The sequence below is a fragment of the Dreissena polymorpha genome, chromosome 5 (genome assembly GCF_020536995.1).
Source record: "Dreissena polymorpha isolate Duluth1 chromosome 5, UMN_Dpol_1.0, whole genome shotgun sequence".
NCBI lineage: Eukaryota > Metazoa > Mollusca > Bivalvia > Myida > Dreissenidae > Dreissena > Dreissena polymorpha.
Genome location: NC_068359.1, coordinates 78,138,854 through 78,166,441, shown reverse-complemented (window position 1 = coordinate 78,166,441; position 27,588 = coordinate 78,138,854). Strand labels below are relative to the sequence as shown.

The 27,588-nt window shown below is 34.1% G+C and overlaps 1 protein-coding gene across 1 annotated transcript; it reads left to right on the top strand.

The window, feature by feature from the left end:
• Positions 1 to 326: 326 nt before the first annotated feature.
• Positions 327 to 18,330, top strand: LOC127882378 (zinc finger MYND domain-containing protein 12-like). The gene is made up of 8 exons (XM_052430977.1): positions 327 to 533; positions 1,734 to 1,875; positions 2,317 to 2,488; positions 11,464 to 11,633; positions 12,961 to 13,083; positions 14,222 to 14,345; positions 15,867 to 16,012; positions 16,912 to 18,330. The coding sequence occupies exons 1-8, from the start codon at positions 427 to 429 to the stop codon at positions 17,029 to 17,031; spliced, it is 1,104 nt and encodes a 367-aa protein (XP_052286937.1). The 5' UTR covers positions 327 to 426; the 3' UTR covers positions 17,032 to 18,330.
• Positions 18,331 to 27,588: the final 9,258 nt, after the last annotated feature.

The window sequence follows — 27,588 nt, the reverse complement described above, 5'->3', positions numbered from 1 at the left end:
CATGGTTTTCTTGTATTTTGAAATGAATTTACCAAAATAAATAAAAAGTAAATTAATAAATAAATAAATAAATAAATAAATAAATAAATAAATAAATAAATAAATAAACAATAAATAATAAATAAATTAATTAAGAAAGAAAGAAAGAAAGAAAGAAAGAAAGAAAGAAAGAAAGAAAGAAAGAAAGAAAGAAAGAAAGAAAGAAAGAAAGAAAGAAAGAAAGAAAGAAAGAATAAATCAATAAATAAATACCCTTCGCGCATCGATGTTCCCGTTGCGAGGTATTGGCTTTTAATCCTGCATGATTACTTAGTGTTTGTTCACCTTTGAGCGTGCGCACTTGCTTCTAGCAACGGTGATAAACAAAAAATTAGGTCATGTCGGCCGAGTAGTAAGCTTTTAACGTAAATTCTTTTTGCAACAAAGATGACTCTCAATCCGCTGGCAAATCCGAAAGGAATTAAACTCCTTTGTGAATTATGTCAGAAACCAGCGTTTATACAGTGCACAAAATGCAGGGTAACATATTATTGGTGAGTATAAAAAGTCGCGAAAATATATTTCAAATCATGACAGTGCACGAGATATAATTGGCATTTTCTGATGGAATAATTGTTAAAGTGACGAAAAAATCCTGTCAACAATTATGTTTCATTGTCAAACGGGATGCCACTCGGCCAGGTGGCCACGTAATATAGTTCTTTTTAAAATACTACATAATAAACAGACATCCACTTATAAGAGAAGGGCACTAACTGTTGTGTTGAACACGCTCATAGTCATACAAATTTGAACAATGTATTCATTTTTATGCCTGAAAAGATAACATTCGTATTAAGGGATTCAAAATTGCAGAAATTTAAGATATTCCAATATATCACTTTTTAAATTGCTTGGCAAAACTTCTAATAGAAGTTCTATTCACTATTTAACAATGATTTTTGTATTGTTAATGATTTCTTGAATATTTTATTTTTCATTTTGTGTGAACTAGCTATTAAACAGAATTGTTCACAGATTTTGGCAATTTTAGCTCACCTGAGCACACAAGCTCATGGTTAGTTTTTTGGATGGGCTTTTGTTTTTTTGTGTGCTTTGTCTGTCATCAACAGCTTTCTTGTTTACACACTAGATACCACATTTATTGTCCCATCCTTATGAAACTTGGTCAGAACTTTTGTCCTACCTTTCAGTCATGATCTGTATAGGACAGTTTTTGTGAATAACAAGTGCAGGCCTGCATACAATACATTTGTAAATTACATTTAGAATTTGTCAAACACAGACTGAGAGGTCATTTTAACAGTCCTTAGAAGGTCAATTTACCCACTCACAAGCAAAGTGAACATGGATATAATATGCATTTAGAATAAATCCAGAACAACCTGCAAGAAACTCAAAGTTTGTTCATGTTTTATGCTGTTTGCTCTTATCAGTACCTTTGGGCAAAGGGACCTGGCACAGTGTTTGGATTGCATAAAAAATAATTATAGAAAAAAATAATATATGATATATAATGTATTGTCTATAAATTATAGATCTTTTTTTTCTAGAATCGGTTTTTATGCAATCCAAACACTCTGCCGGGTCCCTATGCCTAAGGGTTGAAAATGAAGCCTTTAAAACTTGAATTTAGTAAGAACTGTACTTTTGAGAATAAAATGTAATTTTATAAACACTACAAACTCGTCAAGGTGCGTTTCTGAGTGGTAAAGGGTTAATATCGTTTGCAGTGGTGTAGAACATCAAAAGGCTGATTGGCTTGGAATTCATGAGAAGATATGCCAGAACTTGATACCTCTGAGACAGAGCGCGCCATTTCTGCCCTCCGAAGAGGAGAGGCAAAACAGAGAAAAACAGCTTCAGACAAAAAAGGTAAAATTTGCATTTATCAACATTGGCATTTTTTGCCAGACAGGTATAAATCATATTAGCCGGAAACTGAGAAAACTGGACTGCAATGGTATAAAGTGAAGTCCTACATAAGCCTGTTCAGTTAGCTTTTATGATGTTTTTCGTTTGAAGGAAGTCTTAAAGAAAATCAAGTATAGATGAAAAAACAGTACTTTTGGCAAATACATTTTATCCTATTTTTTGGAGAACAAGGCTCATATTATAACACAAGACAATAAAACATTCCAAGTCTGCCTATATGACACTGATAATCTGAACTTTTGGGCTTGTGTTTATATTGATGACAGTCTTTTAAGTTAGCTCAGATTTGAGAGTGCCATGTTAGTATTCAAGGAATCAAGAGTTCTTAATTGAGCCTTGTTTACATGACCATTCATAAACAAAAAATCTGTTTAACTTCAGCGCTCTATGATAGACCTGACACGAACGACTGGTCAGAAGCTTCTGTTTGAAGGCAAGCATGACCAGGCTGTCCCAGCTGCCATGCAGTCCCTGAGGTTTGCCATTGACGTGCATGGACTGGCGAGCATAGAGCTAGTGCCCTCCTACCTTATTCTTGGAGAGGCCAGCATCGGTAAGAGTCCTCATGTACATGTCTGTTATTATACTAGCCAGGGCCTTTATTCACCAACCAATTCTAAGATTTCAGAATACAAATTTGAAACCCCAAAAAAACACATTTCAGAGTTTAAATATTTACCAGCTCAAAGTGGATTTTATATTGTTAAAGTGTTGTTGAAACAAGTAAAATAATAATGGAATACTTAGTGTTAATTGCCATGTTAGACAAAACTTTCATGAAGTATATGAGCATTACAATTTTATATTCTTGATTTTTAACCAGGTTTTCCGAAGGAAAAAACTGGTTATTAGATTGGCAAATGTTGGCGGGCGGGCTTGCGGGTGGGCAGAACAAGCTTCTTCTTCTTTTATAATAATGGCTATTTTCATTACTGATACATTATGGCCATGCGTGGGGGGGGGGTTAAAAAGAAATAGATTGATAGGTTTCCTGAGTTACTCAATCCACTCATGAAAATCCTATCAACAGTGATCAAAAAGGTGCAAAACCTAACACCTTAAGCCCTTAAGACTTAAATATATACATATACAACTGTGCATGTGGTGAGAATATTAGTCGAGTTAAAAACAGGATAAAAGCAGAATCATGTGATCTAAGGAAGGAACACTGATGTAGACAGCACTGATTTAAATCCAGGGATCGTATCAGCGCTGACTACATAAGATGGAAGTGTGTTCCATTGTACAACTGTTCTTGGAAAGAAAGAAAATTTGTGGTAATCAGCTGTACTTGGTGGTATTTGGTATGCCATGTGATGGTGATGACGTGAGTGTTTAATGTATGGAGTGAGATAGTGAAGGAGATTGACATCAACATGATTATACAGTCAATCTTGTATTAAGAGACCACTTAAGGGAGTAATCAAAAGTGGTCTCTTAATAAAATGGTCTTTAAATAAAAAAGGCAATTCTGGAAGAATGCTTACCCTCAATTTTAATCTATATGATGGATAATCTCTTTTGTCAACAATGATTTTAACTTTTATAATAAAATGATTATAAACACAATACATAAACAATATTTTACTTATAATGTGTTTTATTTTTTCACTTATTATAAATTATTATTTATTATAAATGAATTGTGTGTACATATTTATTTGCAAAAACAACATAGACAAGGAAATATTTTTTGTGTTTTTTTTCACCTGACACATTATTTTCCACGTCTTCAAGCACCTCGGCTTAACGCTTAAGAATGTTCTGAATTTGAGTTTTACCAACTCCAAACTCATCTGCTATTTTACGTCCAAAACCCGAATTTTCTCGTTAAACGTTAACACTTTTCGTTTTGACATTTTAATTTATGCATGTACGCTTATTCTGACTTGATTATGATACATAATGAGCTGAAAAAATTAAAACACGTCAATTGAAAACAAACAAACAGACCTGATTGGAAAATTTATTAAGTAAATAACAATGTGATTGGCTAACAAATACCTACTAATTAGCATAATTACAAATTGGTTATGTACGGATTTCGACAGATGTTGCCGATTAATAGTTTATTTTCCGCACTTCTAAGGAAATGTTTTTCGCGTACAGTGCATTGTTTCTGCACCTGTTATCTATACTCGAGAAAAATCGGCGTTGTCTCTTAACGTTCCCCATAGTAAACTATTTAAGCTGTAGACTGTGCGTAATACGTTCCTCTATTATACAACTCAATAAATTGATATGCAGTCTACAACAATATCGGTCAGAACCGGTCAACGAGACAAAGCATAATTATAATGGTTGGTGTGAAAACAAAGCAGAGGTGTAACAGTACATCTTATCGGCTTAGATAAACAATTAACTCGGATTTGTCCCCGAAAGATCAATAGATTAACCACTTTTACCTCCTAGTGGTCGCTTAATTCAAGATTCGGACATCAAAATACACAAAAAATCAGCGGTCGCTGGTCGCGTAAGACAAAAGTCGCTTAATACAATACAATATCATTATATAGCGAAAAAGCACTGTGGGATTTCAAAATGGTCGCATAAGACAAAGGTCGCTTAATACAAGTGGTCGCATCCACAAGATTGACTGTATACTATTTTATAGAACAAAATGAGTCTAGCTTGTTGTCTTCTTGATTGCAATGTATTCCGATTCAAATCCTTAATTATATTTGTGACCGTGCTAGGTGTCTTGCTGTAATAATTTGTTACAATTCTGGCAGCTTGACGCTGAACATTTTCAATTTTATCAATATCTTTCTGATGGTAAGGGTCCCACACACTAGAGCAATATTCCAAGGATGGTCTAACAATGCTGTTATATGCCGCTGCCTTAGTTTCCATTTAAGAAGAATGAATGTTACGTTTTAAGAATCCTAAGCTCTGGCTTGCTTTACTACTTATTTTATTTACGTAAGGTGACCAGTTTAAAGTTGAGCTTACTTCAACGCCAAGATAAGTGGCTTGGTTTATAACAGACAGAGGTTGATTGTGAAGAGTGTAGGCTGTTTTTAATGGTTTAGGGTTTCTCGGAACATGCATGATATGACATTTTTCTATGTTAAAAGACATCTTCCATTTCAGCTCCTACAATGATAGACTATCTACGGTAGATCTCTCTGAAACTGAATAGTGTCAGCCAAAGTATTTATGGATCTGTACATGTCCGGGCCATTACTTTGTCGTTCAATGTGAGATTTTAAAATCATTTGTCACATTTGGTAACCATCATTAGACGGTGTGTCCTGCGAAAGAATTACATCGATATCTCCAATGTCAAGGTCACACTTTGAGTTCAAAGGTCAAAAATGTCATTCATCGTGAGATTTAAAAATTATTTGGCACATTTGTTCACCATCATGGGACGGTGTGTGGCACAAAAGAATTATGTAAATATCTCCAAGGTCAAGGTCGTCACAACTAAAAATAGATTTATTTTAAAACGAATGGGGGTTAATTATAAACAATCAGTTCAGTTTGAGTTGTCCCCCTTTATCAGACTTTTTTATGCCCCCGGATCGAATGATCGGGGATATATTGTTTTTGGCCTGTCTCTCTGTCTGTCATTCCGTCATTCTGTCACCAAAACTTTAACCTTACATTAAAGTTTTGCAATAACTTTTGAAATATTGAACATAGCAACTTGATAGTTTGCATGCATGTGTATCTCATTGAGCTGCACATTTTGAGTGGTGAAAGGTCAAGGTCATCCTTCAAGGTCAAAGGTCAAAAAATAAATAAAAGGGGTGCATTAAGGGGGCATTGTGTTTCTGACAAACACATCTCTTGTTTCACTTTAAAAACCTGGTTTTGTGACAATTTTGTCCCTTGTTAGTCGTAGTCTAAAAAATGGTTGGTGAAGAGGTGCCCTGTATCAATATTCCAATATATTTTACAATGATTTGCAATATGCATTCTCTGTATTTTGTTGCTATGCACTTTTCAGGCCTGACAATATGTTTCCAGGCATTTCATGTTATGATAATCCATTATTATTTGCACATATAACACATTAACATGTTGAGGGTAAAAAAGTACCAAATCTTAATAAAGAAATTGTAAGAAGATATAATAGTTTTAAAGTCATCCCTCAATGTGATTTTTATGTTATTGTTACTTAAAATGAAGGTTGTCATGGCGTAGTGGATATGGTGTCCACTTAGCATATTGGAGGTCATGGGTTCGATTCCCCATCAGGGGTGGCGAAATCTAAAAAAACTATACTTGTCCACGGACAACCATTTAGGAAATTTAACTTGTCCGTTGCTGAACTACACTTGTCCGTTAATGTTTATATAAATTATAAACGCATTTATTGATTAATGTAAAACAATGTGGAATATACCAAAATGAGAATGATTTGCTAGTTTTGTTTATAGTTGTATTTCAATAGTACATTCATTATAGCAGTATATTATAAACAATATAAAGACTTTCTAAAACGTTTAATCTTGCAAAGCTAGTGTTATAAAAACATGTGTTGAACATAAGTACATCGTAATCTTAACAAATTAAACTAGTCCAATATGTCGACCTCATCAGACTGAGGCTCTGCGCCGCTAGCCTACTGGTAGCAATTTGATTATCATCAACTGGTAACCATTGAAAATCTGTGAGCCAAGTTTCTTGAAAAGTTCTGGTGCGTTTACTTAGATCATTTTTTTTATCATAATCTTTCTTAGTTTTTTTGGGGAGGTGGACTGCTCAAAGCTTCGGGTTTCTGCTCCGTTGTTGAAGATTTAAAAAACTAAATGTTCCATTTTTACCATTAAAGTCGTCTTAAATAACAAGGTAGATCGTGTTTTGATTATCTTACTTTGATACTTTTTATTTCCGTCTGATTGTAAAAATAAAGAAACCAGTCTGTACACTGTCTTACAGTCGGGCCGAATGTTTAAAATGCGACATGCCTCCTGGTCTCTTACAGAATAAGGGAGATCACTGCGCAGGAGAGTGCCCGTATTTTAGCTTGATTGCTCCGCAAATAGCACTGACAATGTAATCGCATGTCAACATCCGGTTTTGTAAAACTTAATTACGGCTTTAATACAATGTATTTTTTTGTATACCTGGGCCCGACTTTTAAAAAACTTGTTGTCCACGGACAACTTAATTGAAAAAAAAATCAGTTGCCCAGACAAGCAAATGTACGACTCGGGCAACTCGGACATTTGATTTCGCCAACCCTGCCCATCGGGTGGCCATTGGTAGGAGCGTTTTTTAGAACTTTCCATTAAAGACACCAAGAAATAGTTCTTCATAGGAAAAGGTATTGAGAGCGTTTCCATAACCTATGCAATCCAGCTAAAATAAATAGGTTTAAACTGAACTAAAATTGTTTGTAGATGTTTGTTTATGGCTCTGGCTCTGAAAATTCCTTGTTTTCATGAAGTGTGAAAATAGCGAAAGTGTCTTTACACACATGCTTTTCTGACCAACGCTCTTTCTGCTGACATGATTTTCTGTGGGCACCTGATGTACTATTTTACATTTTGTTGCACACATCATTGTAAAAATGGCTTAAAGTTTTCGTCCAATAAACAAGAAATTACGTTGCTCAGCCCAGGGCTTTCCTTAGACCTCCAATCTCAAGAGTCAATGACTCTTGGGACCAAATTTTCAAGAGTCAAAATCAAATTTGTATGAGTCATAATAATAACGCAGGAGAGTCAATGATCTTTTGTACTTAAAGCGAATTACTGAGATATATATATATATATATATATATATATATATATATATATATATATATATATATATATATATATTTATATATACATAGCAACAAATTTACAAATATCTAAACATTTATTTCTTAATATATTCCAGTCAATAAAAGAGATAATGCAAACATACATTGTGACCAACATTTGAAAAATACACTCGCACTTGTAGTGACATACGTGTAATATATATCAGGGGTGTCAAATTGTCCCAAATTTGAAATACAGAAAATTAAGCAGAGATTCAGAGACCGTAGGATAAAGGGAATAGAGGGCAGAGCCCCTCCAGCCCTTGCTTATTGTTATTCTTTATTTTCTTTCTATGTGAAATTTCTTGCGAGTACAATGCAAAATTTTATCAATCAGACCATCCATAACACCGCATGTGTATTTGTCATTCTATAAAAAATGTTATAAAGACCGTTGGAAATAAATTAAAATCGACGAACCATACCGTATCCGAAAACGGGTAGAGATACGTCGTTTGCGAATGAAATAAAATATGTGTTTTGTTTGTCTGCAGAAAATGAAAGCCAGTAAAATGTTAGCCTTAAACTAACTAATTGGATTTCCTATCATCTCAAAATCGACCCTGGACGGCTCAAATCCGGATTTAATTATTTCATGTGCCATCTTTACCGAGGACGTGCGACAAACACGCCGATTTTCTATGCCGTCTCAAATGGTCAATTATTACACCTATGTTGTAATCAATGAGCAGATGCAGCATCCAAATTTGTCACTTTGCCACACGGTCAGTTATACCAGTTCTATGGTTATTATTAGCAACTCTGATGCAAAGCGTGTAAATTTACTTTGTAGACAGTACATATGCCAGCATAACTTTCGCGCGTCTTTGAACGGAGCAAACATGGAATAAAACAGGGTTGGGTACACTGTATTCAGCATTGGAAATACATTCTGACATATTGTGGAAGTATTTCTCAAAATATTGTGGATAGGGATGTTATAATTATATATTGGCAGGGGGTTTTTTTACTAAGAAAGTGACGCCGATATTCGGCGTCTTCCCCTACCAGAATTTTTCCCCTAAAAATACCATTTCCCCTCCAAAAATATAATTTTTCACCAAAATATAATATTTTACCCTCAAAGAATTTTTTTTTTCTTTTGGGAAGTCGACGCTTATCCAATTTGTACCATGTACAACGACAGGCTTTTTCCGCTCAATTTTGGGAAAACGCCACACTGGAATTTTGGGAATTTCGCGTCGTGAAAAAGCCCATTTTGGGAAAAAAATTATTCGCAAAATTGGCTCAATTGGGAAAAATTATTGCATATAAATAGTGTTTCTTATATTTCAAAGAAGCCATTAACTGGTAAATAACGACTATTTGGATAACTTATTATTAAAATTTTACAAAATATTATGAACATGTGTGATAAGTGCAGGTTTTTTAATCTTAATTTGGTGAAAAGGCTTGGCCTTTTATGAGGTGAAAAAAATGGTGCGAAGCGCCGGATTTTGAGGAAAATAAGGAAAGTCTTAAATAATCATTAACATATTTTACAGTTTTTAAAACAAATTCAAGGCAACAGATAATTTAATTATGCAATACTTTCTATTTTCTACACCGGATCAGGTCAACTTATATATTTTAAGGGTAAAAAAAAAAAAAAAAAAAAAAAAATTTTTTTTTTTTTTTTTTTTTCAATTGGGAATATTTTTTTTCAATTGGGAAAAAAACAACCAGATTTGCATTGGGAATGGGGCCGAATTTCGGACCCGTGGCATAGGGCGGAAAAAGCCTGAACGATCTCTCTCTCTCTCTCCCGACGAACACTCAAATCTGGGAATCCCAGTGATTCTATATATAGCTCTTAAATTACGTCATGGAAACCGGGCAACTAATCGTATTAATCATGTGACTATTTTACTGGATTCCGGTCTTGCGCGAGAAGGGTGTTTCGTCAATTAATTACCGGAAACCAGTCGAATTTTCATCCGGGTTATGTGAAAGCCAAGATATAAACGTTAAAACAGAAAAAGTCTCACAATTGGCGTTCATACACGAACAAAATAAAACGTTCGGACTCGGAAAATATTAATTGCGTTGACGTATTTTTTAAGAATGAATCATCAAAAACCGTTGAAACCCAGCAGGATTCGGAGGTACATGTAATCAACATCGATTAATACTGTCGGATTATTGTGAAAGTGAAAGTAGACAATCGGCAGCTGCCGCACCTTTCCCTTCCAATACTGTAGCAGATCTAGATCGTCAACCCATTCATCATGAAATTGAAATCACAATATTGACATCGTTCCCCGGCCCAAGTTGAAAACATTTCCCATTATTAGATCTACCCCTACAACTTTATTTAGGACTTTGACTTTAATATCATACTTGTTCATGTGTTTAAGAACAAAAAGGTCAGAGACATGACTCTTTTTCTTAAAAAAAACCTGAAGTCTGTAGGTCAGTTATAGGCATTGAAATGAACAGTTTTTATTTTTTCCCAAAATATGTCTCTTTCGCGCTCGATTTTCCCCTATTACCCAGCGTCCAGCGTCTTCCCCTTTTTCTAAAAAAAACCCCTGAAATTTGGATATTATTAAAACTGACGCGGGTGAGTCTATTCTGTTTTGGTGGGTTGAATACATGTCATCTCTGCAAACAGCTGATAACAAACGCTCAGATAAATAATGGAACGTTGATACACGCGTCATCAAACCAGCAGTGTTTTAATTGGTCATTATTAGATTTCTCAATGGGCAAAACTCCGCCTACTGGGCGGACTTGTGCTTCAAACGGGCGATATAGGTTAGCGTCTACCAAAAGATACTCCGCCCCAAGCCAATTATCGATTACTCTCAATAACTTTTGATCTCTTTGACGCAAGTCGGTACATTCCCCTGGGTCAAATGTGACGCATGACGTAATTTTCTCAAGAGTCAAACTAGGGTATTCTGTAATTTTCAAGCGTCAAAACCCGGGAGCTCGGGTCAAAGGAAAGCCCTGGCTCAGCCAAAATTACAAATTCAATATGTTCCTAAAGTGTTGTCCCAGATTAGCTGTGCAGCCCGCACAGGCTCATCAGGAAGGACCCTTTTCCCCTAGACTTGATTTAAGGACCCTTTCCCCCTAGACTTGATTTAAGGACCCTTTCCCCCCTAGACTTGATTTAAGGACCCTTTCCCCCTAGACTTGATTTAAGGACCCTTTCCCCTTAGACTTGATTTAAGGACCCTTTCCCCCTAGACTTGATTTAAGGACCCTTTCCCCCTAGACTTGATTTAAGGACCCTTTCCCCCTAGACTTGATTTAAGGACCCTTTCCCCCTAGACTTGATTTAAGGACCCTTTCCCCCTAGACTTGATTTAAGGACCCTTTCCCCCTAGACTTGATTTAAGGACCCTTTCCCCCTAGACTTGATTTAAGAACCCTTTCCCCCTAGACTTGAGTTAAGGACCCTTTCCCCCTAGACTTGATTTTTGTTAAACAGATACTCCCTTTAGAAGAGAAACGTGTTGTCCCTGATAAGCCTTGACACACATGCATTAAAACTTTCCCCCGTAAGAAGAAAAGTGAAAATGGCTCAATGTTCAAAGAGCATAAAACCAGAACAGCCTGTGAGTCACTCACAGTCTGTTCAGGTTTTATGCTGTTTGCTGCTCATCAGTAACCAGAGGTTGGAAATGAAGCCTTTAAAACTTGAATCTAGTAAGAAAGGTCTTTGATTAAATCTAACTTTCTAAGGGACTACAAATGCATGAACAAACGTATCTAAGTGGTAAACTCTGAGGGAGGCTCATATGTTTGAATGTCTTCAGGTCTGGGTAGACTAGAGCAGGCGGAGGAGTACCTGGCCCAGGCTCAGTGGACGGTGCTCAAGACCCCGGAATGTTCCAACGCAATCAAGTCAAAACTGTACCGCAACCTCGGTCTGCTGTTTGCAGCCAAGGGGGAATACGATGAGGCGTTGCGACAGCTAGCCAATGATGTGAGTAGCTGTTGTTGAGTTTAGACCTATTTGTTAAAACTCTATTTTATCGAAATCCAGTAGCTCATTGAAATATTTTCAAGTCTGTTGTCTGGGTAGAACTAGTACTTAAAGTGAGAAGCTGTTGTTTAGTTTAAACTTATTCTTTAAAGCTATATTGAATATACATCCAATGGCTTTTTGGAACACTTTTGATTCCGTTGTCTGGAAAGAACTAGTACTTTACGTAAGCAGTTCTATTGTTGTTAAGTTTAACCAATTTGTTAAAGTTCTTTTGAAAACTTAAAATGTGAACAACCAGGACTCTGATGTTGGAAGTTTGCTGTGAGTATTTTGAAATTTAGACGGTATTAACTGAAATGCACATACACCTGTAATTAACAATAATGAGAGCATTACCAATTTGTTATCTAGAATTTAAAAAAAGGCAGGTTGCTTTTTTTGTCAAAAGGGCAATTAAGCCTTTACTGTCATATTATGTCTGTGGAATATTTTTAATATATACTATGTTATATGTATTTTTATATTTCATGTTATGTGCATTTTAAGTCAAAAAATTGTTTCTGTAATAAATAAAATAGCGGATATTTGTTGGATTCAGTGAATTATCGATTTTAATTCACGAGTGATCATAGCAAATAATATTTTCACGAGTGGCACAGCCACAAGTGAAAATATGTTTTCTATAATCACGAGTGAATTAAAATCAATATTCCACCGAATCCAACAAATTTTCTTTTTATTTTATGCTTTTTTTTCACCGCTTATATACATTGTTAAAGAGTTTACTAAAGAATTTCGCTGGGATAATGACGTCATTTCGTCAAAAAAATGACGTCATTTCACAGTAAACAGTGAAAATTATCGATACTTTTCACTGTTAATTTTCACTGTTTGAAACAGTGAAATTATCAGTTTTAATTCACTGATATTTCTCAATAAGCCACCGGAAAGCATAAAATAAACTAGTTTCACTCTGAAAAAGGAGTAAATTTATTGAAACTTCAAAATAAAATATACAGCATCATAATATGATCAGATCCAAAAAAGGGCCTGGTGGGGGTCTGATGGGCCTGGTGGGGGTCTGATGGGCAGGGTGGAACCTTGGGGCAACAGGGTGCTGCGCCCCTCCATTGAGCTGAAGAACTTATGACCAATACTTAATACGTAGCCACCATGTGATGTTGGTCACATGTTGCTAGGTACGATAATAGAGGCATATTATGATTGACCATTGCTTTGATACGTGTTGCAGTCATTGGCCTTGCATGAATGTTGCAATACTGGGCAATACAAAGCCTTATTTTTGCGCCATTTTCGATTTCAGATTTACCACGCCAGTGAGGAATACGGGACACACGACATACGAACATCTGGTGGCTATTTTCATATGGGAAATGTGTTTTTCCGCCAGGGACGTATGGATATTGCTGATACTCTCTACAGACAGGTAAGTGAGTGATGATTCAAAGCTGTGTATTCTCTTTTAGTAAGCAACTGTAAAATACAAATTGTTTATAAATGCTAAAATGGCGTCAGTTCTTTAAAAAGAAAATGATGCCTATTTCACTGACTACTGTTTTAGTTTGTAAAATATATAAACAGACCGAGAACAAAAATGTTACTTTTTGAGGTAGGATAAAATGAAACTAAATTGAGTATCCACTACACCTTGTTATGATTAAAAGCTACAACATGTATAAAGACATACAATCCTATAGTTAAACATTCAAATCATGTGAATGCAATTCACAAAGAAGCCCCATTAAGGTTACAAAAGGCCAAATTACAAAGCTCTGTGATGTATGTCTACTTAAAGCCACAAATGATAGTAAAATGTTAAATTTTTTTTAATTTATTAAATTCTTACAGCTTGCTTACCATTATACCAAGGTATAATATATACCGAGTCAAATAAAATAAATCACATTTAATTTAATGACCAAACCAAAATTACTGAACTGTACTGAAATCATTAAATTGAAATGTGATCTCTTTTATTGCTATTTAATTTGAATTGTGATGCAACAAGGCTAACTTTAATTATAAATTGCATGTTTTTTAAATGTTATTGGCCAAGGGCAAGGTTTGGAAATCCTTAAAACCGGTTTTTACCCCCAATGCTTTGCAAAACAGTGACCCTAGAGTTGTTCATTTGTGTTTGTTTGTTGCTAATGTGTGTGTCTTATCAACTACAATTGGTTTTTGTTTCGTAGTTGAGCAATTTGATCCTTATAATAAATAAGGGGCCGCATTGTAATGCAGTATATCATCTCCTGTGCAGACCCCAGAGGCATCTAAAGCTCTGGCATGTAAAGAAATTTTATGAGTCTGCATCAGGAAAACAGACGTTAATGCATGTACGTAAAAAGTGTCTGCGAGATAAGCCTGTGCAGTCCATCTAGCCAAATCAGGCCCAAAAGTTTCTGTTTAGATTAATTGTTTGTTTATAACAGACTTTCTTTGAACGAAAGAGAAAAGTACTATCATTGATTAGCCTATGTGAAATGCACATAAGTTTCGAAAATAACACTTATCATTTGAATAAATTACTTCTTTTTTAATTTTCTCTCTTTCCTGTTTGTCAGGTGACAGATATCTGGTACACTCACCTGTTCGGCATCGTCAAGGTGAGGACACGCACACCTGCCACACCAAAAGGGGTCGGTCCATTGCTCGTAGAAATGTTTGACGAACAAGAAGAGACGCTAGGTGAGTTGTAAACATGTCAGAATCTTCACTCTAGGTAGTGTCCACTGCATTGAATCCAAGGCTTTTAAAGGGACTGTCAACCACGAATGACGAAAAAAGAAAAATTCTAAAACACCGTATTTTTAACAATTATTAGTTTATATTGATTAAAATATCACAACTGGTATCTTAAATTACTTGACAAAAGTTCAAATTTTCAGTATATACGGTAATAAAATTTCCCGATGTGAAATCGAAAGTACATCGCGAAAATAGATGACATAACGATATACACACTATAAATAATGCAATTAGATTAATCATTTTATATATTAGATATATACAATTCACGACGAATGCACAATTTGCATTCCTGGGTTAACCATGTGACGATGATGATCAATCTACTGGCATTATTTATAGTTAACTGGTAGTTACCTGGTAGACATACCCAGTAAAATTTATTACCAAATATCCTGAAAATATGAAAACCTAACAACTTTTTTCAAGTAATGTAATATACAAGTCGTGATATTTTAATCAATATAAACTAATAATTGTAAAAAAATACAGTATTTTACAACTTTTCTTTTCTTCCTCGTCGTGGTTGACAGTCCCTTTAAGATGAAAATTAACTTACAGGATATTAAACAGAAATATTAAAAAAACATTTACTTCAAATGTGGTTATGGCTGTCAATTGCATACCAGAAAAAAGTCATTTTAGATGCAATTGACTTTAAATGAACCAATCTTTCTTAAAGAATTTCATCATTTTAAGAGTTACTGAAGCTTTAACTCCGGTACATTCCCTTGATACTTCCCTGTATTTCAGTGCAATATTCTTTCACATGCCCTTCGCGGTGCTTTAAAGCCCATGTGCTTAACACCCAGTCTGTAACCTCTTTTTGGGGCCATTGTGAAAACTAACAGAGCTGTCTGTTGAACAAATTCTGGTGATGAATTATTGTCAAAATCGTTTCAATTTGCCTATTTCCAATATTTTGCCCTCAAAATGGCATTAAAAAAAGTTCTCCCATAGCACATTTATAAAAGCTAGAGACCACACTTGAGGCTCATTTTATCACTTAATCTTTGTCAGAACATTTGTCCTTATATTATCTTGAATTTGTTAAAACTGCAAGTATCACAAAATGTTGCTGGATCTATGTACAAATGAAGAGTTTAGTTGAAACTTGTAAGTGGTGAAGGGCATTTTCCTCCCGATGTGGTTTTCAAATCACACCCCTAGTTAGAAAACAATTGAGCCTTGTTCTGAGAAAACTGGGTTAATGCATGTGGGTAAAGTGTCGTCCCAGATTAGCTTGTGCAGTCTGCACAGGCTAATCAGGGACAATGCTTTCCGCCTAAACTTGATTTTCAGTAAGGAGGGACTTCCTTGAAACTAAAAAAACCCATAAAAGCGGAAAGTGTTGTCCCTGATTAGCCTGTGCGGACTGCACAGGCTTATCTGGACGACACTTTACACACATGCATTATGCGAAGTTTTTTCAGAACGGGACTTGATTTATTCCGTTTCTAGATGAGGCCCAGGAGGCAGAGGCAGTGCAGGTGCTGAACTCGATCTACGACATGCGAGAACACCAGCCCAACAGGCAGCCGGAGGACATGGCGCGGGTCTGTCATGGCCTGGCTATGCTGTACTTTGTTCTGGCAGATATCAGCAAGGTGGGTTAAATGGAGCCAGGGCTTATTCTGCCATACGCCAAATTTGCCAATGGCTACAAATAAGGAAATTTGGCTACAAAAAATTCCATTTGGCTACTAGGTTTTCTAAGTTATCACCCATAAATTATCCAAACTAATATGAATTAAGACATACAAAGGTTAATTTGGCTACAGAAAATTTTGAGCCAAAGGGAGTCCTGATGGAGTTTTACAAAGTGTTCTACAGTAATACTTAACCCTGTCTGTTATATACACATTTTAATGAGATTGAAGTCCCTTAAAAAATCAGATTTAATTAAAGACGTTTCTAAATTAAAAATAGAAATGAAAAGAAAAATGTTTGTTCCCAGTGAGACTCAAACCTGCTTTCTTTTGAATAAAAATACTTTGGCATTAATCACCCAGCCATCATGTACACTGTTAAATGTACTTGTAAATTAATACTTGATGTAAAATTGTACGTGTTGTAATAAAATATAATAAAAACATTAGAATAATGCCAAATTATTCATTCGTTTTGCGTAATACTTTGTCAATTACAAATGATAATAATTCCAAAACTCTGCCATTCTTTGAATACACGTCTATGCCATTTGTATTTTGTTACCTGATATGTATTGTTATTTTAATTTCTGAATGTGACAAAAATTTAGGACTTGTTCAAACATTTTGTATCTCTGAAAATTTTCATTAAATGTACCCACAAACTATTAAAATTTGAAGAATCAAATATTATTATAAAAAAAATTAAGCAAAAAACAGTTGAACAATACAAAATTGTCATCCTTAAGGATTGGTAGCTAAATGAATATTCAACCAATGGGCAATGCATGCTTTAGAACTGAACAGTACAACGGGGTCTTCAATGCTATGTTAGTAATACACTTAGTTTTTTGTAGGCCAAAGAGTTTGGTCGTAAAGCAGTTGTGGCCAGTGAGGGACATCCAGACGACAGCCTGTCTCGCTCCATCATCGAGTTCATGAAAAACTGTGACCGGATCCCCCTTCAAGCAATCTGAAACGTAGATTGATTAAATAATTAATTTAATTAAATGACTTCATTTAATAAATTTCTGCTTTGCAAAAAGTATAAGGACTTGATGATTTCTGCAATGAAAAAAGTATAAGAACTTCAAGAGTTCTGGCGCTATTGGATGTTAAGCTGCATTTTCACTGTTAACAGTATTGATAAGTATTTATATAAAACAAAGCGTTTTTGATGTATGAATTGTGAAGCCTGTGACGGTTAAATAAATGCTCATTAAATAGACAGTTGTCAACAAGTTTTTTGTTGTTTTATTTGCAAACAGATATCTTTCCAATTTTGGCGTGTTGCATAGTACCAGATCACCTATCAAACAATGTATACTGAGTATAATAATAAGTTCACTTACCTAACCGTGAAACAGAGATTTCAATAGACTAAAATGAATTCATCAACCAAGCATTGTTAGCAGGGATAACAGTTGGTATTTTGAATGGGTTTTATAGATATATTAGATATCCCCATATACCGATATATGTTTAGGTTTTAAATACCGGTATAAATGTTCTATTATTTATGATCTGTGATAAACAGGCTTTTGCTTGGGACCTTAACGTACTGGAGTACCCCTGTGCAGCAACCCCAAATCAGGTATACCACTGGTCACCCTTTACCACTTACATACCTATTTTGAAGCATTTGTTGTTCCTTTGTTACATTTAAATAAAGACCTTTCTTACTAGATTCAAATCTTAAAGGCTTTATTTCCAACACTAAGATACTGATGAGCAGCAAACATCATAAGACCTGAACAGGCTGTGAGTTTCTTGCAGGCTGTGTTGGTTTTAAGCTGTTTGCACATATCCGTTTTCACTGATTGGGAAAGGGTTGAGGCACATCTATCTTGTTTTGCTTGTTTTAACTTCGAAGTAATATAGACATTTATATATGGCACAGACTATTATAAAAAAATTCCAACTGCGGTTCTTAACCCCTTTGCAGTAACAAAATTTTGAGTAAATTTCTGATATATATCTTATTTTGTCTTATTAAATTTTGGCATATTTGTTTAATTCTTATAATTGAAGTTGGTCAGAATTTTAAGTTTAAATGTGACTTAGAAACTTTGGTTATATTTGGATGTTTGAAAATAACTTTTTTCATTTATTTCTTCAATATATCAAATTTTTCCAATCACAGTTTTTGTTAATATTTGTCTGAATGTGGTGTACTTGTATTAATTTGTTTATATATTTTGCAGTATGTGCTTATATTTTACATTGTTTAAATATGTATGAAATAAAAAACAATAAAATAAAGTTACTGAAATCAACATCACAGCAATTGTGTTCTTGTTTAATATGCAGAGAGGATGATGACAAACTTGCAACATTTGAGCTTCGTCGTGGTGGACTGGAGACGTGCATGTGCGCTAAGTTCCATGCCAGTTTAGCCTGTGCAATTTTCATAGGCTAATCAGGGACCACACTTTCTGCCTCAACTGGATTTTTACTTTAAGCAAACTTCCTTTCAAGAAAAAAATCAGCAGAAAGTGATGTCACTGATTAGCGTATTATGACTACATAGGCGTATATGGGACAACACTTTATGCACATTCATTAAGCCCAGTTTTACCATCATTAGGCTAAATTGAAGTCAAAGGGATCCTTTCATGGACATGGATCCTTTTATGGACATGGATCCTTTCAAGTCTTTAAACACTCCTGTGGTAAATTGAAGTATCCTAAAACTGTGGCAGTGAAGAAAAACTGGCGCATTAAAATGAAATAATTTTATTGTGTGTGGTGATATGTTTTATTCTGTCGTTTAAATGTGTATATTGAAGTGAACACCTGATTATATTCTAACTATACATATGTCTTAATACTAGCTATATAGGTACAATGAATAATGTAAGGAACAAATTAATTGTTTTACATAAGTGTATTAAAAATTGCTGGTTTGTGTAAATCCTTTTATTTGATTATAAATTGACAATAATGCCTGGATAACAACACATTCAATGTAAAATAAAACAAAATTTTTTTAGTAACACAATTTGTTTTCAAGATTTACAAACTTGTCCAAAACAAAAGAAGTGCAAATGCAGACCAGCTTGGTAAACAAAAATAGTTTTCTCTAAAATCCAGTATAAATGTATTTGATGTTAATAAGTATTCAAATCATTGCATGGTTTGTGATAAAATGGATCATAAATTTAAAAAAATATTTGCTCGTCATGTTAACATTAAGAGTATTTTTTTTTAATTAAGTTTAAAACCTTCTGAGCCGATTGTGACGAAGATAATTCGTAATTATTTTCCTAAAATAACCGATGCATTCGTCTTTTTAGTAAGTGTTCGTGTGTCGTATGAATCGATATCGCTGCAGGAATTTCAAATGAACCGTTAAACTAAATTTAGATTCACATCGTACATGCATGATATACATGCTGGCGAATTCGGCTGTACAGCCTTTTTCGATTTCAGAATTAAATATCTGGCTTATTCAGCATTTTTCGACACATGTTCTTCTTAACTTTTATTTTAGTTTATATTGAAATATATGTATAATAAGTTTTTTACACATTTTATATTAATCAATAAATATTTGACAAGATCGTATATACCCGCTTTAAGCATCTTTGTGCCTAAATTACTGTTTGTATCCAGTAAATTAAAATAGAATGGTAGCAAAATCTTTTTTTTTCATATATTGGTATGAAGGGGAACCTTTTAACAATTCATGTGTTTTTGTGTGATAATATGCATTGAATAATGGTAGTGTCAGAATTTGAAGGCAATTATTATCAATATAATAAGGGCAATGTTAACAAATGGTCAAAAATGATTTTTCTATGTGTTGCTTCAATGCATGGATTATAAATTGTTAGATTATAAATTGTTAATGTTTATATGCGTTTGAAGATTGAAGATTTTTTAAGTAATATTTACTGTTAAGTTCAAAGATTTCACTTTGACCTGACCTTGTATTAGCACGTTTGAAATGTGCCAGGTTCTTAGCAAAAAGGGGACTTCCAAAAAGGAAATGTTTTGTTAGCATGAGTTTGTGTTTTGAGTCAACACTTTCACTTTTAATACCCACTCAATGAATCGAATTGGCTGAAGTATTGCTTAAATTATTATGTGTGAAAGGGAAAGGTCATTCAAACAGACAACTGAAGTGAACTTCCACATTAATATTTTTTGTTTCAATTTCCGCATTACTAATCGCACAACTTTTTATGTCTAAGAAGAGGAAACTTTGATTTAATATGTATATATTTTCTTTCATGATTTATAGAATTGATATCAGACAAATTTTAGGGATCTTAGCTATGAATTACATAATTTATTCATATAAAACGTCTATATTATAAATTGTTGGAAATGATTTATATATGATTTAATGACTTTTGTCCGTCGTCCGTTGTGCGGCGTCAACATTTGCCTTGTTAACTCTCTAGAGGGTACATTTATTGTCCAATCTTCTTGAAATTTGGTCAGAAGATTGGTCTCAATAATATCTTGGATGAGTTCGAAAATGGTTACGTTTGCTTGAAAAACATGGCTGCCAAGGGGCAGGGCATTTTTCCTTATATGGCTATATATGGCTATAATAAAATCTTGTTAACACACTAGCGGCCACATCTATTGTCTGATCTTCATGACACTTGGTCAGATGATTCATCCTAATAATATCTTCGATGAGTTCAAAAATGATGCTGGTTGGTTAAAAAACATGGCCGCCAGGGGGCGGGGCATTTTTCCTCATATGGCTTTAGTAAAACCTTGTTAACACTCTAGAGGCCACATTTATTTTCCGATCTTCATGATACTTGCTCAGAAGATTTGTCCCAATGATATCTTGGATAAGTTCAAATATGGTAACCTTTGCTTGAAAAACATGACTGCCAAGGGGCGGGGTATTTTTCCTTATATGGCTATATATGGCTTTAGTAAAATCTTGTTAACACTCTGGAGGCCACATTTATAGTCCAATCTTCATGAAACTTAGTCAGAAGATTCATCCTAATAATATCTTGGACGAGTTCGAAAATGATGCCAGTTGGTTAAATAAAATGGCCGCCAGGGGGCGGAGCATTTTTCCTAATATGGCTATAGTAAAACCTTGTTAACACTCTAGAGGGCACATTTAATGTCCAATATTCATGCCATTTGGTCAGAAGATCTGTTTTTGTCAGGAAAAAGCATCCCACAATGTTGCGACAGCCCCATGTTTCAGTATTTCGAGAGTACATGAGACGAATACTTCTGATTCATGGAGTGCGTCAAACATATCTGTGCGACTCACTCCACTGTAAAGACCAGCACGGCATAAAAGAATGGATTTCATGCGATGTTTGCTAACGGTGGCTGCATGAGATCTGCGTCTCACAACCTACATCTCAAGATTGATTTGTGTGTGATGTTTGTATAACACAATATAGTCGATGTATTGAAACTATAACTAAATCAAGGTCAACTACAATTAAAAAAGAAAATTAAAAAAATACTAAAACTTAACTACAACTTAAAATTTAAAAAATGAAAATACTAAAAAGTAAAGATGAGCACTAAAATTGTGTGTGTACATGGTTTACCTGCATAAATAGTTTGGGATTGCATATTTATTTAAATTATAGAACAACAAAGTAAATGTTCAAAATGGTTCTTCATAGTTCTATGTATATTGTTAAATCACTCATTTTAGGGCAATTATGTTTTTTTGTTTTATAAGGCAATCTTACTGAACATTTTCGGATTTTAGGTGATATTGATACTGATTTTAAGGCCATGTTTTATTCAGTTGTTAACTTGAATGTACAGATATTTTTCAATTAATTGCTTTGTAACTGAATTGATGTATGTTTTACCACCTTCCTGTAACTTTTAATTTAGTGTTTTGTTGGAAATTGAGATTTTCATGTTAAAAAGTATGCATTATTTATATATTAAATCAAAGACAAATGTTGATACCTGCACATTGATATTATTTCATTCACTATGTGTGTAATTTCCTATCCTTGACATGAATAAGTAATCATGTAAGAAACAAAAATTTGTTTGTAGCTGGTTGTTACTGCATGTGTAAAATCTATTCAAAATGATGGTTTTAATAATGTGTGATTCAATGAGAAATGCATTTCTCATTTTGACCGGTCAATAATGGATAATCAGAGGAAATATAAAAATCATCAATTTACATTATGAAGTATTAATAACACCATGTTATTCAGGTGCAGACAACTGTAACATTTCTTAATTTGTATATGAATCATATTTACTATATGTGCTCATGCACATGTTGATGTCTTAATAAACCAAGAGTATATTATCAATATGTGTTGTTGCTCGAAAATATGTTTTTGTAGCAGGAAGTGCTTTGGGCTAGATTAATGTGAGAACTCCACAAAATATTAATAAAATTCATCTGTGCCTTTTATTTCTGAAAACAGAAACAAGTACAGCACAATGAAACTTGATGGTTCTAATTAATCTTAATTTTTAGCTCTACTGCCAAAGGCAGAAGAGCTTATGGGATGGCATGGTGTCTGTGTGTGTGTGTGTGTGTGTGTGTTAGACGTTGTCTTGTTTATCCGATAAAGTCCACAGTTTTCATCCGATTCTTTTCAAACTTACTCAGTGTCTTTATATTAATGAGGACTCAAACCCTATTGATTTTCAGGTCACTGGGTCAAAGGTCAAGGTCACAGTGACTCGAAATATAACAAACTTGTTTATCCAATAAAGTCCACAGTTTTCATCTGATTCTTTTCAAACTTACTCAGTGTCTTTAGATTAATGAGGACTCAAACCCTATTAATTTTCAGGTCACTGGATCAAAGGTCAAGGTCACAGTGACTCGAAACAGTAAAAACTTGTTTATCCGATAAAGTCCACAGTTTTCATCCGATTCTTTTTATACTTGCTCAGTGTCTTCATATTAATGAGGACTTGAACCCTATTGATTTTCAGGTCACTTGGTCAAAGGTCACGGTCACAGTGACTCGAAATAGTAAAAACTTGTTTATCCGATGAAGTCCACAGTTTTCATCCAATTCTTTTCAAACGTGTTCAGTTTCTTTATATTAATGAGGATTTGAACCCTATTGATTTTCAGGTCACTGAATTAAAGGCCAAGGTCACAGTGACTCAAAATAGTAAAATGGTTTCCAGATATTAACTCAAGAATGCTTAGGCCTAGGATCATGAAACTTCATAGGTACATTGATCATGACTGGCTGATGACCCCTATTGATTTTCAGGTCACTAGATCAAAGGTCAAGGTCACAGTGACTCGAAATAGAAAAATGGTTACTTTTTCTTGTTTATCCGATAAAGTCAACAGTTTTCATCCGATTCTTTTCAAACTTGTTCACATTCGTTATATTAATGAGGACTCGAACCCTATTGATTTTCTGGTCGCTTGGTCAAAGGTCAAGGTCACAGTGACTCGAAATAGTAAAATGGTTTCCAGATGTTAACTCAAGAATGCTTAGGCCTAGGATCATGAAACTTCATAGGTACATTGATTATGACTGACTGATGACCCCTATTGATTTTCAGGTCACTAGGTCAAAGGTCAAGGTCACAGTGACAGTTTTTAAAGCAGTAGAGCGATTCAGGCCCTCATGGGCCTCGTGTTTTATAACATCTTATCCACACAAAAATATTGATGATTGTGGTGCTCAGATTGCAAACCCAATTGTTTGGCAAATATAATGCAGATTGTTAGATTATGATTATTGCAAGAAAAATATAATAACTCTGGATTTAATAATTGATATGATAATCATTGCTTGACAGAATCACAATTTACCTTATTATTTATTTATGTGTAGATGTATTTCAACAGTACCTTAAGATTCCTAGAACACATTGACTTCAAATAAATAAGTCCGATGGCGGAAATGACTTATCATTTCATGTTTATGAACCGGTTTTAAAATACTGTGTAGACTTATCTACTAGGCCACCTGATAAACTTCAACTATATTTTGCCCTAGGTCAGTAACCGACTAAAGATATGCTAACATAATACTGATGACTGATGAGCCTGTTGTGTCTTATATTCTAAATGTTAGTTAAAAATTAAGTCTATTTCAACCTCAAGACTAATAATAACAAGCAAATTCGTTAAATAGATATCCCCAATCAAATAAAATTTGATTATTGATGGGTGAAGAACAAACAGAAAAATTTATTTGAACGGTTGTACCCTTCCTCATTTATTTAAAAGTTACAACATAAAAAAGTAACAATGGGCAATAACTCTTATTTACGAAAGTGTAGGGTTACAGATTTTTTGCATGGCACTTATCCTCATTGATATCTTAACATCCATTACATTCCATCTTTAAATCGTGTATAGTATCTGCGATATAGCCCTGAAAAGTAACACCAGACATGTACAATACTACAGACGTTCTTGATATTTGCATTTTGTGTTATCGACAATGCGTAGCCTATAATAAACATGTTCAGATTTGTCAGCATTGTGAGGTACTGCACAATAACTGCATTCGGAATCGTGGTTATCTGTTCTTTTTCCAGAAATTCCCTTTGCACCAGTGTTGTTAACCTCTGTGAATCATCAAATGGAATTGTGGTGATTGGCATAGTTGGCGGTTGTTTCCAAAAAGGTAGTAGAAAATTATGTGAGGTCCACAAATCTAATTCAGGAAAGATTCGTTACAATTTTGTTTAGTTGTGGATAGGCAAATATACCCTTGTTTGTTCCTTTGCATTGTTTAGTTATGTATAAATATTGAACAATTAAGAAGATATTATGTTTGTTTATATTCTTAGTTAGTTTTGTATAGGTGTTGATCGAAATAATATTTTGAAACAAACTGTGCAGAAATATACACTATATGCGTGTGTTTAGGCCAAAACCCAATATTTATGTGCAAATGTTTTTTTAATTTTGACAGAAACATCATGTGATGAAGATATTTTGTGTGGAATTAAAGGATGGAAACATCTATCAGGTGCATACCACAACACGCTGTATTATCAATTATATACTTTTCTTGACGCATCGGTATATATGATATAATGTAAACTATTGTTTTTGATCTTATTTAAGTCAATTAGCCAGAATTTGCTTGCGAGTACAATTCAACAGCAACACACATAAATATATTAATTTCCTGATTGACATGTAATTGTATTATTGCTGTAAATGAAATTTTATAAACAAAAAAAATCATTGTATTCATTTCTTTTATGTATTTTTTTTGTTATATTTATCCTTTGTTTAACTTATTGAATTCTTATTCTTGAGAAAGAAAACAAAAGCACCTAATTAGCATTTGTATACCAAACTTTAACGAATCACACCACATAATGACATAAAACATCTAAGTCGTACTTGTAAGATAAAAGGCGAAAACTCCAAAACTGTTCAGCGACTCCATGTCTCCATCACCCATAAACAACGTATAAATAATTATCATCATCAGGATGAAGAGTGTTGAATTATACCAACTGATTCGATCGTCTAAACGGAAGTTAAATCTCTTGACCGATAATATAATTCAAGTATCTCAAGGTCCATAAGGCCAAAGAAGTTTTTTTCCAACGACTTCTCAAAAAAGCAGATGCAAATAGGTCATAGTTACTTTATATGATTCACTTTGTAAGATTAGTGTATTCAAACTTTACTAAAATTGAACAGACATTCAAAAATATTTCAAACTTTTATTAAACATGATTTCTTAAGTTAATGTTTGTTGATTTAAAGTTTATCAAGCAAGATATCGAATGCAGAAAAACTATCCTTTACTTGATAGTTAACAGGGCAAATATAATCGAATTTAGCAAAATAGATTGTGCACTCAACCTCGGATGGGAAAAGAGGGTTAGGTTCGGCGCACGTACTTGAGACGATAGGGTTAGCGGAAATAAACAACTATTTTAACAACCCCACTACATATATAAATGGTGTTGGTACTTTATTGATTAAGTACCAACACCATTTATGTATGTAGTGTGGTGTAAAAAAGTTGTCTGTTTCCGCTAACCCTATCGACTTAAATCCAATATATCTTACACGTGCGCACTTTCGGACATGACCTCCTCTATATTTATGTAGTTTTTATTTCATGAATGTTCTTATGGTTTTCTTTTAAGACACATGTTGATGGTAGGTAAACTAGATTAATATACAGTATATTTAGTATATAAACACAACAACCATACACCTTAGCTGAAACAGAAGTAAAGAAACGTAATTTACCATGCGGCCATTTATTTTCGACATGGAACCAATAGCCGAACGGGGAGACGCAAACAAATACACAAAACAACACGCCTAAGTACACACACTAATGACTACATTGGATCAGCGCAATGGAAAGACGTTTGTATATTGTGGGGGTAATTGATACATTAGCGGTTTTATGGAGCTCAAAACCTCATAAATAGCCCAAAGTTATTGATTTAAAAAGAAACTAAACACAATAGACAACACGGAAAACATGAATAACATGCAATCAAGAATTATAAATAAAACTTAACCATTTAGAAAAGTATAATGAATCATAATTGCATATAATATTAAGTTAACTACAGATGATTGTGAGTAACAGCTGCTAAAGTATTTAGCCGACTTCGTTTGATGATTTTCTCTAACACAACGTTCCTATTAAACATGGTTCTAAGTCAAACATGGTGTTTCTTTCGGGAATCATTACATTGTTTAGATTTGATTTAATATTTTAAGATAATTGTCATTTTTTACAAACCGTGAACAAGTCCCTTTTATCCCGTTGTTATACAGAAAACAAGCTACCTTTAAAAATGGAAGTAACACTAGTCAATAGAATATGAACCATACCACTGGACGCCCGAAGTTTGTCTCGGTAATATATGTATCGACATCAGTGAATATAGACTATAGATCTTAAAAACTAAATTCGAACAAACGCTTGTTTACAGTGCGAGTAGAGTTATAACACGGAATAAAAGCAGTGTACATTGACGTTATAAACCATCTAGTTAATGAGTAATCACTATTTTCAAATACAAAATAGTGTACACAATTAATGACGCACATAATTTCATTTCAACATGCACATATACGGAGAAAAGTTCTTAAACATGTTTATAAATATTCCCTATGCATTGTTTGTATAAGCCTGTTAAAGATATGTCCGTAATTTGGGGACGCCCTTAGAGGGTTGGTGTTATTTGAGGAAAATCTTTGTCAGCAACATAGTTATCATATATGTTTTGATTTCATGTAATTTTGCCGAAATGACTTGTATAAATGAAGAATCGTGTCACTAGGTCAAACTTTAAGTAATAGGTAAAAAAAGGTATTAAATTCTTCCGAAACAATATGTTCAGAACATACCGTCCGGCATAAGTTTGTGTTTCATGAACTTGATAGAAGCAATACAAATAAATAGATAGAGTGTCGCATGCATCATACCGGTCTCTTATTAAAGGTTTCAGATAAGAATAATTCTTTTTCAAGTATAAGACATTAATTGACATGGAGGGAAAACAGGTTCATTGGTCATATGATAAGGTCTGTATTCATTGTCATTAAAGTGGTTTAAGTATTGATAATAACGATAATA

What these genes read in the sequence shown, in the direction of transcription:
- LOC127882378 (XM_052430977.1), top strand. Translation starts at nt 427, where the DNA reads ATGACTCTCAATCCGCTGGCAAATCCGAAAGGAATTAAACTCCTTTGT. An exon ending in TGCAGGGTAACATATTATTG is followed by an intron (nt 534 to 1,733) that starts GTGAGTATAAAA and finishes TATCGTTTGCAG; the next exon opens with TGGTGTAGAACATCAAAAGG. An exon ending in CGAACAAGAAGAGACGCTAG is followed by an intron (nt 14,346 to 15,866) that starts GTGAGTTGTAAA and finishes TTCCGTTTCTAG; the next exon opens with ATGAGGCCCAGGAGGCAGAG.